At 38.5% G+C, this 18,194-nt stretch overlaps 1 protein-coding gene across 25 annotated transcripts in view; it reads right to left on the reverse strand.

Moving 5' to 3' along the window:
* The window catches only part of Neb (nebulin), a 205,594-nt gene that overhangs the window by 157,011 nt on the left and 30,389 nt on the right, over window positions 1-18,194 (reverse strand). For 24 of the 25 annotated variants that reach the window (XM_026387917.2, XM_026387926.2, XM_077802547.1 and 21 more), the window contains exons 24-36: window positions 17,835-17,933; window positions 15,770-15,874; window positions 14,874-14,981; window positions 14,677-14,790; window positions 11,104-11,301; window positions 9,395-9,502; window positions 7,283-7,381; window positions 6,426-6,530; window positions 6,232-6,339; window positions 3,778-4,089; window positions 3,486-3,692; window positions 908-1,012; window positions 134-241 (exon numbers count right to left, since the gene is read on the reverse strand). In XM_026387917.2, the coding sequence (XP_026243702.2) occupies window positions 134-241; window positions 908-1,012; window positions 3,486-3,692; window positions 3,778-4,089; window positions 6,232-6,339; window positions 6,426-6,530; window positions 7,283-7,381; window positions 9,395-9,502; window positions 11,104-11,301; window positions 14,677-14,790; window positions 14,874-14,981; window positions 15,770-15,874; window positions 17,835-17,933 (1,776 nt within the window). The remainder of the gene's footprint in view (window positions 1-133; window positions 242-907; window positions 1,013-3,485; window positions 3,693-3,777; window positions 4,090-6,231; window positions 6,340-6,425; window positions 6,531-7,282; window positions 7,382-9,394; window positions 9,503-11,103; window positions 11,302-14,676; window positions 14,791-14,873; window positions 14,982-15,769; window positions 15,875-17,834; window positions 17,934-18,194) is intronic. The other variant, XM_077802538.1, reaches the window with a different exon arrangement.

Raw genomic sequence — 18,194 nt, forward strand, 5'->3', positions numbered from 1 at the left:
AATCTTTTGTGGAGAATGCGAATGTCATTAATTCAACATATTGTTTTCAATGTGGTATCCATTTAAACAAGCCCACATCTGATTACTTCTTAGCAAGGCAATCACTCAAATTTCACCTAAGACTTTTACTCACATCGCTGGCGATGTTTCTTGATGACTTGGCTGCAGTGATGGGGATAGCATCAGCCAGGACATTGTTGCCCTTGGCTATTAAATCATGCCAGTCCCGTTTATAACAGACCTGGGATGGAAGAGCAAACAAGGGTGTCAGCATGCTGTGCATTAAACAATGGCGGTTGTTTTGTTCCTTTCCAGAAGTAAGCTAAAGGAGTCCCCTCTTGCACACCCTCTTCTAGGAAATCACAGGAGCAAAGTGTCACCCTTTGTGTTTAGCATGAATTAGTCCATTCCTGGACTCTGCACTTTATTCACCCAAAGCTGGTGTTGGCACTTACTAAAAAGAGATCCTGAAAAGCTGGAATAGATCCAGGGGAGAGTAATGAAGATTCTGGAAACCCTGGTATGTAAGGTATGCTATTCAGTCTTATGAAAGGAAAGTCAAGAGAAGACACAGTGATCAGCTTTAGAAATTTTAGGGTGATTGTGAAAAAAAAATAGTGATTTTATTTATTTTCATTTTTATGGAGAGTAATAAGCTCCCCCATAAGCAAAACTAGATAAACCAAGTAGAAATTTTAGGGAAATACATAAGAAGAAGGCAATGTCCTGTGGTTTTCCTATCTTAAAAAGGGCCAACTCAAGAGGCAAAGAACATTCCCATAGGTCTTCCCTCTACTGGGGGCCATGTGGGAAACTGAACTACTTAATTATCAAGCCATTCTCTTATTCTAAAATTCTGTTGTTTTATTGTCAGCTCTGAGTTTCACACTCTAAAGGTTCTACTTACATCACTGATATTGTAAGCATTGCACTTAGCCTGGATGAACTGTGGAAGATCAGGGCTCATAGTATACTTATGTTTCATGTCTTCTCCTTTCGCTTTATATAAGATCTGCAATACACAGACATGAAAATAAAAAACCTTTACACATCATGCTAAAAGAAAAAGGTCCATCAAGTGCACACTTAAAAGGAGTTAATCCTAACACAATCTCCCCTATTTGTGTTGTTAAAAATCATCAAAGGCATTTTCTTACATAAAAAAAAAAATCTTATTATATTTAGGACTATTCAATAATTATTTATGTTAAAAGAGCAAAAAATCTTTTAAGTACATAGAAATCTTTGGCTGCCAGAGATGACAGGAAAGTCAATCCAAACATGAAAACTTCACATGAATAACAAAATTCACCAAAGCCAGATGACTTTATTTTCTTGCCTGTGGAGTTAATAGCTCTAAAAGTTTTGTTTTGGGTTTTTGTTATTTCTAGGGTTTTTCATTCCTAGAGAGGAAATAGCAGTTAACTGAGTCTTTTATTTCTGTTAAAGCCTTTCCCATTCTATCAGTAAATGCATATAATATTTTTCTCATAATGGGCAGGTGCTTATACATGGATCTGGTACTCTCAAAAGGTTTATCATTTTACACTTATCCTATTTTGTCATTGTAAAAATTACATACACTTTTCACAAAAAAAAAAACATCGAACTATCTGACATTGCGATCTTATTGAACCCTCTGGGTAATAGTGAAATAAACGAATATTTCCTAAAACTAAAAGGCAGTCAGAATGGTAGATAGATCTTGTCTCTCAGTTGTCATTTCCTTTATACATCCACTTCCCAGGGCTGACTATGTGAAAAATCTTACATAGATGGTGCGAACATACCACAAGTAAAACAACACACGGTTGATTTTCAAATCAATGCCCAAATACCAAATCATTTATTTTAGGAACCCAAGAATTCTCTTTAATTTCTCACTGCCTTTAGGAGCATTATTTAAACATTCCCCAAATTTCATGATTCTACCTTCTAAACATTTCCTTTACTATCATTGCTACTGCCTTAGTTTTTCAATGAAGTCTTATCTTTGATTTCTGCAAGATGTCCAATTCAAATGTCTGTCTCTGATCTCTCTCCTCTCCCTTACAGTCCCCACGTATTTTTTTCTTTTGCTGGAGTTTTATATTTTATACACGACCTAATGATGGGACTCCATGGATTAAAAATCTCTAACATCTTCCACCTCCCCCATAGTTTTCGGCCTCTACAAATTAGCATACAGGAGACTGACCATCAGGCTGCAGTCCCGAGCTCTTTCCTTTCCTGGATTCCCTCCTTCCTCCCTGTCGTTGCTGTTCTCCTTTTGTCAGGAGTGTGTCCTTCCCACATTTGCCAGGAAATCTCTGGTAGGAGTCACCCCCCACTTTGCTTGTTTGTACTTAACAGCTGCTTCTCCCACAGTTTTCATCTCCATATGGCAACCCTGCTTCTATAAATGCTTTTTTTCTTATGTTCTCGTCCTATATTCTTGCTAATTCTTTTTTTTTTTTTTTTTTGGTGTGGGGAGGACAGTACTGGGGATCACTCCACGGCCTTGTGCATGTGTGGTATGAGCTCTACTACTGTGCTCCATCCCCAGCCCTCCTTAATTCCTGTATCTCACTAATTAATCTTCATCAATTTTATCTTTCTGCCACTAGGACATAATACAGTTTCTGGCACATGGTAGGTGTGCAAAAAAAATCATTAAATGAATTAATGCGTGAATGCTTTTTGATATTCTTTTAACTCTTCTCTATGCCAAACTTTTCCTTAGAGGATTTTGACTTTAGCCAGGTCATATATATTGCTCACAGACAGGCAGACAACACATATCTCCACCAAGGCATGAGTTTAAGTGTCTCTTTTCATATGCTGAACTCTGAGAAGCAAAACATACATTCATTTGTAGTATTTCACCATATTAATGTTTTATATATGAAAAACAAATATGAACAACTTAATATAGAATAAAAATCAATGAATTTGTCACAATAACATGTCTTTGATTTAAGCTTAAATTCTGCGTGTGTATATATGGGTAGTATTAGAATTTTTTGTACCAAGTCCAATGTATCCAATAACAAGGTCTTTTCAAGGCAGATTTAAAAAAAAAAAGTTTAAAGAAAGGTAAAGGAATAAATTTTTAAGAAAAAAGAAAATTGGGCTGGGGATGTGGCTCAAGCGGTAGCGCGCTCGCCTGGCATGCGTGCGGCCCGGGGTTCGATCCTCAGCACCACATACCAACAAAGATGTTGTGTCCACCAACTAAAAAATAGATATTAAAAATTCTCTCTCTCTCCTCTCTCTCTCTCTCTCTCTCTCTCTCTCTCTCTCCTCTCTCTCACTCTCTCTTAAAAAAATTAAAAAAAAAAAAAAGAAAAAAGAAAATTTTAGTGCCTGACCTAAAAATAACTGTAAGGTTATCTTTAAATTAAATACACAATAAAGTTAAAATGAAAAGATACTGGTGCAGAGGAATAAAAGCACCGGGCTGCCAGCTCTCCCCTCCACACCTTCTGCCGGCTCTTTGTACTCACATCGCTGACTTGCTGTGTGTTCTGCTTTGCCTGGACCATTACTGGGGAGTCCACGATGCTGGTAAACTTGAGGGTGTCGGGATGTTGCCTGTACTTCTTTTCATTCAGGGCATCTCCAGCCTTTTTAACTTTTTCTAAGTCAAGACTACCAATAGGTATCCAGCCGATGCCTTTCATCCAGTTGTTGTAGTCCTCCTTGTAGGTGTTCTACAGCATGGGAGAAGAGAGGCGTGAGGACCCAGCAGGCTCAGAACCTAAGGGGGATTTCCTCGTGGGAGCACCTGTCACTTACATCACTCTGGATCTGCATCATGTTTTTGGACAACTCCAGGTCCATGGCGTCAGGCAGGTAGGTGTAATGATGGAGAGAATGCTTATAGTTGACATTGCTGATGACATCCTGAGCTTTCTTGGCTGCCACGACATTGAACATGTCGTGAGGAGTGTTGTATTTGGTCTTCGACTTTTCATAGTCTTTTTTATATTCCCGATCGGACTGTATCTTGGCCACATTCATATAATGAACCAGTTTGGGGTCATCTTGGAGACTTTGGAAGCCGACCATCTTCCCTTTAGCTTTTTCATAATCTTTTTTGTATTGAACCTATTGGACACAGAGGAGGGCATATCTTAAAAGATTTTACTGAGCAATGAGGCTATGATTCAAGTTAATTAAGTTTTCCAGAAATTACTATTCTTTGATAAACAATTAGCTAGTCAGTGTGCATATAGTTATCCTCCAGGAGAACTATTTCCAGGATCCTACCCACCCCACCTCAGATGACAAAATCAAGTCCCTTTTATAAAATGGCACAGTACTTGCATATAACCTGTGGATACCATCATTTATACTTTAAATCATCTTTAGATTATTTATAATACCTAACACAATGTAAATGCTATTTAAAAAGCATTTATTGGGGCTGGTGTCGTGTGGCTCAGTGGTAGAGCGCTCGCCTAGCATGCACGAGGCACTGGGTTCGATCCTCAGTACCACATAATCGTAAAATAAAAATATTGTGTCTACCTAAAGCTAAAAAATAAATATTGTTTTAAAAAAGCATTTATTTAGGAAATAATGATCAGAAAAAGGCCCTTACATATTTAATATGGATGCATTCCCCCCACCCTGGCACTGGGGATTGAACCCAAAGGCAATCTACCACTGAGATACATCATTCAGCTCTTTTTAGTTTTTTATTTTGAGACAGAGTCTCACTAAGTTGCCAGTTTGGCCTTGAACTTGCAGTCCTCCTGCCTCAGCCTTCAAAGTAGCAGGGATTCCAGGTATGTGCCACCACGCCTATCTTTTTTAAAATATTTTTAATCCAAAGTTGGTTGAGTCTGTCAATATGGAATCCAAAGAGATGAAGGGCCAACTGTACTTTGAAATGTAGCCTGGTAATATAAAAATGTTTAGAATCCATTTGGGTGTCCATAGCTTCTTCTGCCCACCCAAGAGAGGTTGGGATGGGGATGCTACCATATTTCATATCAGTGATAAGTCTCTATAATGCTCCTGTCCATTTAGACATCAGGAGAGAAGAATGGAAAGTTAAATATTTCACTATCTCTTCCAATTGGGTTGAAGCCCCAAGTTCTTGGCTGTTTGATTAGCCAGAATTTAGTAACAGAAATTTGATGTTCCTCATTACTCAAAGGGAGACCCAGAATGAGCCAGTAGTGGTGAATGTTAATGGGCTCCAAATAATACAGAGAGGTGAACTGAGTATCCCTGGGAAGAACTGGAGAGGACCTGAGGAACAGAGGCAGAGATGAGGAAATATTTGTGGGGCATAGGGTGGTAAAGGAAAACACCCACAGAGAAAGGGTTAGTGGGAAATTCTGGGTGGTGGGGTTTCTCAGGACAAGGATATTGTTGTTTAATTGTAAAGTATCTACATTGGTGCAATGCAAATCTCTAGTTGTGTCTGGTTGGACATAGTTGTGCTTGGCATTTTCAAGGAAATCAAAACCAAAGGGCTGTTCCATCTCTGAGTCGTGCAGGGCAGAAGGAGAAGTAGATCTACCAGAGGTGAGCTCAGGTGAGCTCAAGTAAAACTACCCTTTGTAATCTAGGAGCCAGAGGTGACGGCAAAAGCAAAGACCTCAGTGTTGGTTGTATTAGTGGGGGTGGGGATTCTACTTCCTATAGGACAACAGATGGGGTCTTGAGCCAATTTCATTTAAATCTGAAAGAGCAAAAGTGACTTCAGTTCACATCTGGGAAAGAAAATTATTATTATTATTTTGGCAGTACTTGAGGATGCTAAGCACATGCTCTGCTACTGAGTTGCATTCTCAGCTCCTTAAAATTCTTTCCTTTCATGGAAACTAATGACTCCTAGGGGGTAGGAAACTGGAGGCCAATTCACCAGTCTCTAGACATAATGAAGGAAAAAGAGAGAAAAAGGGAAAGAGGGCAATCACATAAATTAGGAAAGTTTAAAGATAAAATTTTACCATCAGGATGACTTAAATGGTAAATTGCTTCTTCATTTCCATAAGAGAGGCAATGTGAATTGGGGCAGAAATGTAGATAATGATCTTAAATGAAGGGCCCTGATGAGAACTCATCAGAAAGTTACCCTAATCCAGTCCTCCAAGATCATTCATACCTGAACTTTCTTTCCTGAACAGTTTTCAGCCAGATTTGCTTCTGGCCAGGGACTTCTGGCCACCCATCTGGCCCCTAAGCCCCCTACCTGTGTTTTCTAGTTACACATGTGGCCACAGCTGGACTTACGTCACTCGCCGCGTGCCTGGCTGCTTTGGCAGCTTTGATGGGAATGGCGTCAGTTCGCAGGTCATACCCCTTCTTGCTCAAGTCCTTCAGGTCTGCCTTGTACATGTTCTGAAAGAAAAACATCATTTGAGTTTCACCCCAAGGTTCACGTTAGCAGAGGTTGGACACGGGTCAGCCTGAGTCTATATTCGCACCTCGCTGATATTATAGGCATTCACTTTAGCCTGAATGAACTGCGGCAGGTCAGCTGGCAGGTTGTATTTGTGCAGAACTTCCTCTCCTTTGGCTTTGTAAGCAATCTAGAAGGGAAAAAACGTCTATAAATAAATCAAATAAATCTTTAGGAGAAATAAGCATTTAAGATCATAGGAAAATAATTTCAGCAGGATCATTTTACATAGGGGTGGTTTTAGGAAAGGCTCTCTGTACTGTCCATATTCATCTGCACATACCTCTTAGGCATTCAAGGTCACAAGTGCAGTTGCAAAGGGTTCTATCTCAGTGCTGCTTCAGTCTTGGCAAAGATTCCTTGGTATACTTTCAGAATCTCAGGACCTACCTAGAGGGGCGCCTGGTGGACCTTAGCCCAGGAAGGTAACCTGATGAAAATTTTAACTGCAGACATTTTTCTGCACATAGGAAAGGCTAACAGGGGGGAATACACCAGCCACTTCCATGGGTGACTAAAGGGATTTAGGGATGTTTTTGTCTCTATGAATTTTGTTCTAACTCTGACTTAAAACATACTTCTTCCATTTGATGCAGTGCCTATATTTATTCTTTCTGTTCATTAAGAGAAGTCCCTCATACTTTTTCCTTAGAGTAATGCCAAGGGATGAAACAATAGTCATTATGTACAGTATTGTATACATAATTCCCTGAAGATCTGAATGAGGTCTGCTTTATTAATGAACTGGTGGAAAATTATGCAGTTTCTCATGTAAGCAAGGCTCTTTAGATTGTGTAATGCTGCAGGTGGTCAGTACCTTTGAAATACAAACACATTTATATTAGTTAACAGTGATCAAAATATTGGTAGATGAACACTTACATCGCTCCTCTGGGCCTGGTTTATTTTAGACTGTACTATAATCGGAGCATCTTCAATTGAGGTAAACTTGAGTGTGTCTGGATGTTGGCGATATTTTTTCTGTTTGGTAAATCAAAAAGAGGAAATTGTGTTACTTTCACTGAAGTCTAACATCTCAAAATCTTTGAACTTTATTTTGGAGAGAAAACGTAAAAATGTAAACATATCAGAGTGTTGATTGGCTTGGACAAAAAAAAAGAATACAATACAAAATCAATGTTTTTAAAAAATCATTTTCATTATGGGTAGTTTGGGAGAACAGATCATATAACTCTCAGGAACTGGACTTACACTGCTCCCTCAATTTCTTGCTCCTGACAAGAAAAAAAGGTACTCGGAGCTATGCAAGGTCCAGAAACATCACAGAATTTTCTGAAGGATTAACAGATAAGCAAACAAGGAGATTTGGGTTTCTTTGCATGACACTGTCAAGTTCTTAGGAATGTCACTCAGCTGGGGTTACTAATGAGACCGCAGACACTTGCTTTGCAAGCCTCACTTTGGTTTAAATATAGGTTATCACTGAAGGGCTGAAGAGGCCAAGAAAAGAGACTTTTGGAAGGTAGCCCAATTGGGAACTGGCAACTTTTGGCCACTCTTATTCCCATATCTTCTCTGTTTTCCCAGTCCTTATCCTTTCTGTGTCTCATACACTCCACTTCTGCATACATAGTAACGACATTTTTTCAACTTTGGACTTCTGAAAAACAACCAAGCCAAACAACTTTTTCTTGAAAATTCCAAGTAGGCAAAGTTGTGTTTTATTCTTTTTAAATTAATTAATTAGTTAGTTAGTTAGTTAGTTTGTGGTGCTGGGGATCAAACCCAGGGCCTTATGCATTCTAGACAAGCACTCTACCAACTGAGCTACATCCCCAGTCTGGCAAAGTTGTTTTTGCCAAAACCAAACAAAAGCACAATATAAGAAGAATAAAAACTTGAGCCTGAAGGACAACTGTTACTCAGCACCTCTGTGCTTTATGAAATCTGTTCTCCCTGATAGACATGTCCATCTGACAACCCACAGTGGCAGTTTTTGGTCTTGACAGAGAAGGGACAAATAACCATGTTGCTAAGAGCCTGAATTTGAAGACTGTTCCTTCCTAGACTGAAAAATAACTTGCATGCTACTTCAGATGCACCAAGAATACAAGATGGCGTATAATTCTTCAGTTTCTTTATTCAAAATCATCACAAACTGGAAATAATCCACGCATTCACCATCTGGTTAAGAACTCATCAACATTTGGTATATACATACAAAGGAACACTACTTAATTAAGAAAAAGGAATGATTTTAAATATAGACAGAAATGCGAATAACCTCAAAACCATCATGAGAAGCAAAAGAATCCATATTAAAAAGAAAAATTTAGAATAGTTAAAACTATAGAGACAAACAGCTCAGCTATTGCCAATTATATTTTCTAGAATGGTTAAAAATATGGAGACAGAAAGTAGATCAGCTGTGGGTCTAAAGATGGGCATAGGATATTTTGAGAAACTTTTTATAGTATTGATAGCATTTAAAATTAATTTGTGGCTGGGCGCAGTGGCTCACACATGCAATCCCAGCAGCTCTGGAGGCTGAGGCAGGAGGATTGTGAGTTCAAAGCCAGTGTCGGAAAAAGTGAGGCGTTAAGCAACTCAGTGAGACCCTGTCTCTAAATAACATACAAAAAATAGGGCTGGGAATGTGGCTCAGTGGTCAAGTGCTCCTGAGTTTAATTCTCTATACCGCCATCCTTCAAAAAAGTAAAATTAATTTGTGGTGATGACTGCACAGTTACATGAGTTTATAAAAGTTTGTCAAGGAACATGCTTAAAATAGGTGATTTTTGTGGTACAAAAAATATACTTTAATAAAATTATTAGAACTATTTCTATTATAAATAGTATGAATGATTTTGGTAAATAAGTATGCTTATCTACCTGAATAACTAACTCATGCATGTGGTAAGTTTTTCTCAGAAAAAATAATCAGAGAATGAGGCAGAAAGGAAGCACTTTCCATGGGTTTGAAAGTTGCAGCAGGACACATTCAGACCTCTCCCAACAGCCCAGCAACTTTACCTCATTAAGGATGTCTGAAGCCCGCTTGGCCTTTTCCATTTCCAAGGACCCAAAAGGCACCCAGCCGCAGCCTTTCATCCAGCTATTATAGTCAGCTTTGTATTCCACCTAAAACACCAAGAGGAAAGAGACTTTTCTTTGCTCACTGCCAACCTTTTTACATAAATCGGTAACACGGTACTCAGGATGTTTTAGGATCTCTGACCTGCTCCCTCACTCCACACGGGAAGGTTAACATAGACACTTTTTTGGTGAGAGATTTTAACAGCCCTGAGGCTTTTTTTCTTTTCTTCTAGTTGGCTTAGGTACCATTTTATCCTTATTTCCAACTTAATAGAAGTTTGTGGAATTATGATTCTAATCTTGAAAAATGCTCAATTCAAAGCCGTGTTTCAAAGAATAAATGGAAAAAAATATTTAGATGATCAGATGTCACCTGCCTGCTCCCTGGAACTCTAGCATGTTTCTAGAGTCAAATTAGCCCTGATGGTCACATTGAAGGTGATAATTTTGCTCATTTTTTAATTAGATAAGACTTGGTAGTAGTTGTGGTGAGCAGTGACTGAAACTGGGGGTCTCTGATGACTTCAGGGCTGTGGTGCTCCTGCTGCCTGGGAATGTTTCTGTGCAAGGGTACAGGATGCCTAGTTGCTATGGTGACTCCCGGCCCAAAGAGGCTCTGTGCAAGAGTCTTATCAGCTTTGACCCTGATCTCAGTCACTGCTCTCCCATTCTCTGTCACCGCTCTCCACAAGTAGTTATTTATCCTAAGCATTTGTATATATTATACTTCATATGTACTGGTCAGTTTAGGAGTATGTCTACACTGGCCAATGAAACATTTTAACATAGTCTAACTCATTAATTTTCATAAGCAAGCAGTTAATGTTTGGAATTGGTCTTATTTGGGGGACAGTTCCTTGACACTTTTAAAATAAAGATTCACTCTGTCTGGCTCTAGATGGTACCTAAAATTTATATTCTAGACACAAAATTCAAATTGATATTCTTTGTGTGGTCCTTGCAACTTTATCCTAACAAATGTAATTGTTAGGATAAAGTATTTGATTCTATAGCTTACATTAATTTGGCTAGTTATGATATGCAGAAAAACTCAATTATAAAAAGTGATTTTTGCAAAGGATATATTTTTGCAGACAAAATAGTGATTATGTAAATTATTGATAATAATGAATCTAGTCAGGTGTGGTGGGTGCCGCACACCTATAATTCTAGTGACTCAAAAAAGGCTAGAGATATAATTACATGATAGAGCATCCCTGGGGTCAATGCCCAGTACTGAAAAAAATATATGTGTATATATACATATGATAAATGTGACAATTATGATAATCATGTTTCTTGAGAGCTTACCAAGGCTTTGATACCATGCTAAGTATTTGGCATCCATTTAATTCCTCCAAACTATGTTTTTGTTTTATTCCAATTAACCAGAGGAGGAGTACAGACTCAGCAAGATTGATAACTTTCCCAAAGGGAAATCGTAGTGGAGTGCCTGCCGGACCAAGGGTCCCTAACCCTGAAGGGTGTGTTCCTGCAGAACCACTTGGGTAACTTCCATTACCTATTTGCTCACACACGGAGGACAACACAGATGCCTCTGGGAAGTACCCAAGCATCACTCGATGTAGGAATCCCTTTTGGTGTCTACCTTCCAAAGAGGGAATAGAGAAAGGCCATTCACTCACATCGCTCTGTAGCGCGTAGGCCTTCTTGGCAAGGTCCACGTTGATGCTGTCGGGTGGGTAGCTGTAGTTGTGTAAGATGTGCTTATAGTCTGCATCACTGGCGATTGCCTGAGATTTCTTAGCTTGAGTGACTTGGAGCATATCAAGAGGTGTCGTGTAGACAGTTTTTGACTTCTCATAGTCCTTACGATATTCACGCTGCAAAATGGAGATGATCATTTATTACCACACATCCTCAGTGGATTTCCAAGAATGTACAGAAAATGGAATTTAGACAAATGGGTACAAACATCTGAGTAGTGACTTGGCCCCTAAATTTGCTTATATGTCAACCATCATTGAAATGCCCCAGAAAAAGCACACAGGGATGGATCTTTCTAAAGATTTTTAGATCGAAAAAACAGCTACCAGACTCACAGAAGACATCAGCAAGGGCTACAGCTTCTGCTTAAGCCAGCATTATTTAAAAATAGGTTTTCCCAAGGACTACTAGTAAGCATTCTTTCTATTCATGCAATCTAGCCTTTGAAGCATTTTGTAATCAAGAATCATTTTTAAACATTTTTATTGCAGTTGTAGATAGACAGAATGCCTTTATTTTATTTGTTTATTTTTATATGGTGCTGAGGATCAAACCCAGTGTCTCACACATGCTAGGCAAGTGCTCTGCCACTGAGCTATAGCCCCAGGCCCAAGAATCATTTTTTAATTAATGAAAATCACATGACAATCATTTAAAGCCTTTGATTTCATAAGATATTTACTTCATAAACTATTGACTTTCTAGACTATTGACTTTCTAGAGTCATTTTTAAATGGATAGTTACCAAGTTTTTTCCAACCTGATTGTTATAGTCTTGACAGTAGATAAGTCCCACTGAGAATAGCAAGGGTTTTGTTTTTTTATACCAAGTTTAATTTTGGTAACAATTTAAAAGTCAATTCAGCACAATTCACAATAGCAAGACTGTGGAACCAACCTAGATGCCCTTCAATAGACGAATGGATAAAAAAAAATGTGGCATTTATACACAATGGAGTATTACTCTGCATTAAAAAATGACAAAATCATAGAATTTGCAGGGAAATGGATGGCATTAGAGCAGATTATGCTAAGTGAAGCCAGCCAGTCCCTAAAAAACAAATGCCAAATGTCTTCTTTGATATAATGAGAGCAACCAAGAACAGAGCAGGGAGGAAGAGCATGAGAAGAAGATTAACATTAAACAGGGATGAGAGGTGGGAGGGAAAGGGAGAGAGAAGGGAAATTGCATGGAAATGGAAGGAGACCCTCAGGGGTATACAAAATTACATACAAGAGGAAGTGAGGGGAAAGGGAAAAAAATACAAGGGGGAGAAATGAATTACAGTAGAGGGGGTAGAGAGAGAAGAGGGGAAGGGAGGTAAGGGGAGGGGGGATAGTAGAGGATAGGAAAGGCAGCAGAATACAACAGACACTAGTATGGCAGTATGTAAATCAATGGAAGTGTAACTGATGTGATTCTGCAATCTGTATATGGGGTAAAAATGGGAGTTCATAACCCACTTGAATCAAAGTGTGAAATATGATATATCAAGAACTGTAATGTTTTGAACAACCAACAATAAAAATTAAAAAATTAAAAAATTAAAAAAAATAAAAGTCGCTTCAGATTGCAACCTCAGAGGAGAAAAAACCTCAGAGGAGAAAAGTTTGTGAAACTGAGCCATAAGTAGCCTTGGCACTTATGTATAATATTCTCATAAACCAAATGTCCTGGTAGGGCCTCAGGAGGCACCAGCCTTTCTTGGCGGTTTTTCTGGAATGATTAGACAGGGTGCTAATTAGGGCAAAGTCACGACTTCATCATATCTTCTCACCCATTGCCTTAACAGAAAAATTCTGACCCACTGCCTGTGGGAATATCATAAACCCACCCTATCTCCCTATAGTCACATAAGTATCAGAGACAGTGCCGAGCTAGTAAGTACAGGTGTGCATTATCAATCTCCTGTGGAACTTTCTTTCACCAGTGGACCGATCTTTTAGCTAAGGGAACTTGATTTCCTTCTCATATTTTGTGGATTGTCATTTTCACTGAATAAACTTAGCTCTTAATTGTAAAATCTCAAACCTGGCTTATGAAAATATGGAGACTTATTATGGTATGCAAAAACATAAAAAAAATAAATAAATGGATAAAGCAATGTCACAACTGTAGTTGGTATGTAGATGTGATTTTTACTTTTTTGTTCGTATTCATAAAACAGACATGTATCCGTGCATAGAAAATGTTGTCAAAGATCCAAATGGCTTTTCAATACCTGCAGTTTAGCATTTAGTGTGGATACTTTTTATTGTTGTTGCTTTTATCAAATAGGCTTTTTTGATTTGTTATTTTTAGATATATATGACGGCAAGGCAAGGTGTATGTGTAATCTGTCAAAATACAGACTGGATGTTATGAGAAAATGACTTGTAGATTATGTCTTTCAGTTGCCAATATAAATCAATTAACAAGTATTTATTGATATATTTTGTGCCTAGTGTTCTAATACATTGAGTGATAGGGTTAAAAACAAAAGATAAAGACACATATGGTGTTGATGGGGAGCTATAACCTTATTGAGAGGGTATGAGGAACTGGTGAACTGATAGCATTAGGTATGTGAGCACTGACATAATAATAAAGAAGGAACGTACCGAACGTTAACATTAAAGGACATGATACGAACATCTTCCTTTGTAATAAAAAATGATTATTTGCAAGTTTTGTTGGATATCATTATTACTCTAAACATTTTAAAAACACAATATATACTGTAATTTGCAATAGCAAATGTTTTCCCCTGTAGAGTAAAAACTTAACCAGGAAATGATAGATGGCCCCATAGGTGCTCTTAAGGGTATCTACAAGATCCCTGAAATTCAGGCAAGAGGAATGAAAAAAAATGTTCATTTTTCTAGAGAAGTGGCTCAAAATTTTTTATGATATTCTCAAGGAGCCAATAATCAACGGAGTATTTTCCTTATACCTAGGCCAGTACTAATTACTGAAGTCAATAAAAAGCATTAATAGCTATATTTAGAACTTTTAAAAAATATTTTTAGTTGTAGATAGATACAATATCTTTATTTTATTTATTTATTTTCATGTCATGCTAGGAGAGTGCTCTACCACTGAGCCACTACCCCAGCTCCCTATATTTAGATATTGTATTTGTGATTCATGACATTTTTTTTTCCAAAGTAGTTTTAAAATCATCATTTCAAAAGTTATTTTACACCTAGATGAAAACATCTACTGATGTTTTCCAAGGGGCTTGGAGAACGGCAATTGATAATCTATTGCTATTATTGAATACATTTTTCAAAATGAAAAGGACACCAAGCACCCATTAGTGGTTTCTGTCCTCAATGTTGGAAGGTGCAAGAGTTTGGGGACTCCTCCTCCTCCAGTTCTCATCAGTGTAAACCGATGAGTTGGTGTGTAGATGTGAACGCGAGGGCGCGAAGGGCATAAGGTGCTTTTTCACGTCACTCCCTCCAGCATGCTCACAAGGAAGCCCCCTTGAAGATGAGCGGACACTCACATCACTCTGGTTTTTGGCCGTCTTCAAGGAGTGCAGCATCTTGGGATCATCGTTAATGCTGAGGGCTCCAATCATTTTCCCTCTGCTCTTCTCATAGTCTTTCTTGTACATCACCTGCAAAGACATCCCACCTGCTGGAGCCCACTCACCAGGACACAGCCTGGGACCTCCTGCCCAGATGGAAGGGCCATACTCACGTCGCTGGCAATCCTGCTGTTGGCTTTGGCTGCCAGCAGGGGGATGGCATCCACTTTAATTTCAAACTTCTTAGCTTTGCTCTTCTCCCAGTCTTGCTTGTAAACATTCTGGACAGGAAAATTTCAGCAGAAAATGATAAAAACAACATTGAACACAGATTAATCCAGTAAAAAATTTTTTTAAAAATTCGTAATTTGCATATGTAGGTTTATTTTACCTAGAAATACTTTATTTACCAAATGGTAGTATTGATTTACTTATCATCTAGTTTCTTCCTCCATATCACTAAGTTAAGTACCAGAACACTCTTTAATGTTCTGGAAACTCTCGTTTCTTTTCTTTTTGGTACTGGGAATTGAACTCAGGGGCACATAGCCACTGAGCCACATCCCCAGCCCTTTTTTATATTTTATTTAGAGATAGGGTCTCACTGAGTTGCTTGAGGCCTCCATACGCTGTGCTGCTAAGACTAGCTTTGAACTCGTGATCTTCCTTCTTCAGCCTCCTGAGCCACTGGGATTACAGACATGCACCACTGCACTTGGCTTCTGGGGACTTTCTAAAGACTGCTATCCTGATGTATAATGGATAATGCAAAATGATGACCATTTGCAAAAGGTGAAATGGGATATTTACATCAGAGATACCTTATAAAACTACTGGGGTTAGCAGAGGGATAAATGAGAGAATACTTCTGATAATTACAGAGGCCTTGGAAAACAAAATCTGAAAGCGAAGTAAGGGTCTTCGATGCTTTGAGCCTTACAAGTTCCACTTGCACTCTGGTAACAATCTCAACAGTGGTGTGTATGCATAATTCCTAATTTTGTCTTTTTAAATGAACACCTGTGACATTTCCTCTCTTCACACAGGCTTCTGAGGCTTTGGTACTTACGTCACTCAGGTTGTAGGCATTGACTCTGTGTTGGATAAACTCTGGGGCATCTGCTGGCACGTTGCACTTGAACTTCTCGCCTTCGTGTTTGGCTTTGTAATTCAGCTGAAAAACAGTAAAGGATATTAGTATGGGCTGAATGTATCCCCAAGTTTTATGTGTTGCAAAGTTAAATCACAAAGTCATATGTTATTGGTATTTGAGAGGTAAGACCTCTGGGAGATGGCTGGATCATGAGTGCTCTGCCCTGATGGATGCATTCATCCACTCATGGATTAAAGGATAAAAGGGCTATCACAGGGGTGGTTTTGTTATAAAAGTGAGCTCTGGGTGGCTAGATCTGTCTTGCTATAACATTATAATGCAGCAAGAAAGCCTCACCAGATGCTGGCATCACATTCTTGGACTTCCCAGGTTCCAGAAATATGAGAGGTTTATTTATAAACCTGTATTCTTTATAAATTACTTGATCTCAGGTATGTTGTTATAGCAACAGACAATAGATTAAGACAGATATCCAAACAGTGCAGGGTAGCAATTTCCTTCAATTTATGTAGGGCAATATATATATACCAAAGTTTTTGATGGCCCTCTTCTTTCTTTTCTTTTCTTTTTTTTAAAGAAAAATAACTCTTAACAGAATTCAATCCTGTCAAAATCTAGCACAGAATTTGAATTCTCATTTTCTTTTTCAGGGATGGTGGTATAACCAGACTTTGGGGCACCATTTCGTAATTACTATTAGACTATATACATGGGGAACAAATCTGATCAACACCACTAGGCTGTGCCTAGTGGGCCTGAAAACCCAAAACCTATGAAATTCTGCAATCAGACTAGTAACAAAGGCCACCAATAACTCTAAGTAAAATATTAGGCTAAAAAGATAAATTCTCATTAAAATATTAAACTTGGGACTTTAAATTTTTAAGAAGGTGATATAAGGTAGAAGTATAAAGAAGGAATGAGGCTGTTGAATTTTAGGGCTAAAAGCAAAATGCACAAGACTGAGAACTGTGCATTAAGTACCTCTAAGACAGAGCCTGTGGCCTAACTGGGCCAACAAGAAGAACACTGTAACTAGACAACTGTACAGCCCCACATTCTTCTGTAGTTTGCTGAGTCCAGCCTGGGCAATATGGTTAGTATTCAGCTGTTATTTATAGGGTTCCAAAATGTTAACATGCTAGGGAAAGTTGCATATGAACTGATATGACTTTTAAGTGATACTAATGCTATTGTCTTTACCGATTGAATGGGGGCTAACTTGTGTGACTAAAACACATTTTCTAGTTGGGTGAACTATATCTTTCCCTGACTTTAGAACTTAGCACATTAGCACCTTGCTATTTACAGTGTGTCTAGCAATCACAGCAGCAGCAGCAGCAGCAGCAGCAGCAGCACCTAACAACTCTTACAGACTCAGAGCATGAGGTTACCCCAGACTTAGTGATTCAGAATCTACACATTAACAGGGACACTGGGTAATCACAAGAATGTGCATGTTTAGGAAGCATGTTGTTCTTCCTGATTCCAGCATGCTTGGGCCATTCCTGCCTTCCACTTTTCCTAACTAAAAGGTTGAAATGCCCATCCACTCTCCAACGCCATTCTATTTTAGTTCAGAAGGATAATTGTCTACTAGTTCCTTATCATTGCCTGAAGTCATTGTTGTTAGTGTGCTTTCTTTTTGTAAATCTTTGTTAGCAAACTCAAGAATATGAATGTTTGCCTTGTTACCTACCCCAATAAATGCATTTGTTGGTGCTTCATTTAAAAAGATGGCATGAAGTTTTAGCGTGCTTATGATAGACCCTAATGAGTAAGTCTGGTACTTCTAGTAAAAATCAATGAGGTATTGAAGAAATGTGAGCTACTTTTATTGTCTAACATGGTTTTCCTTAAGTTCCATCTCAATCTAGGAGCTTTATTTGCATTTTATTCAACCCAAAATAACATTATTGGGATGGTAGATGAGTCTATGAAGAATAAGCTTGTAAATACTGACATTTTAAATAAGCCAAGCACTCTGGGTCACCCACACTTGCACCAGCCAGGCACTTACATCACTGAGCTGCTTGGTGTTGAGCTGGGCTTGCAGTAGTACAGGACTATCAGTGACTGCCGTGAATTTAGTCTTATCCGGATGAACTTTATAGGTATGCTAGAAAAGAAGATATCCTTCAATGAAATTTTATGCTATATCTTCATATTCTTGTTCATATACACACTAAAGCATGAAAAGGCTCTAGCCAAAAGTTGTTTTATTCTTGAAAACTTGATTGATAACATTCTTAACTCCTTTTTTGCTCTTCCTCCTCTCTCCTCCTGCAGTTATCTCGTCTTTCTGCTACATCCCAGTCACTCATCTTCCAGCGCTGAAGCACTGCAGTGGCTCTCCATTGCATTTCGTTTGCAATCTAAA

The sequence above is a fragment of the Urocitellus parryii genome, chromosome 1 (assembly GCF_045843805.1).
Source record: "Urocitellus parryii isolate mUroPar1 chromosome 1, mUroPar1.hap1, whole genome shotgun sequence".
In the NCBI taxonomy this organism is placed as follows: domain Eukaryota; kingdom Metazoa; phylum Chordata; class Mammalia; order Rodentia; family Sciuridae; genus Urocitellus; species Urocitellus parryii.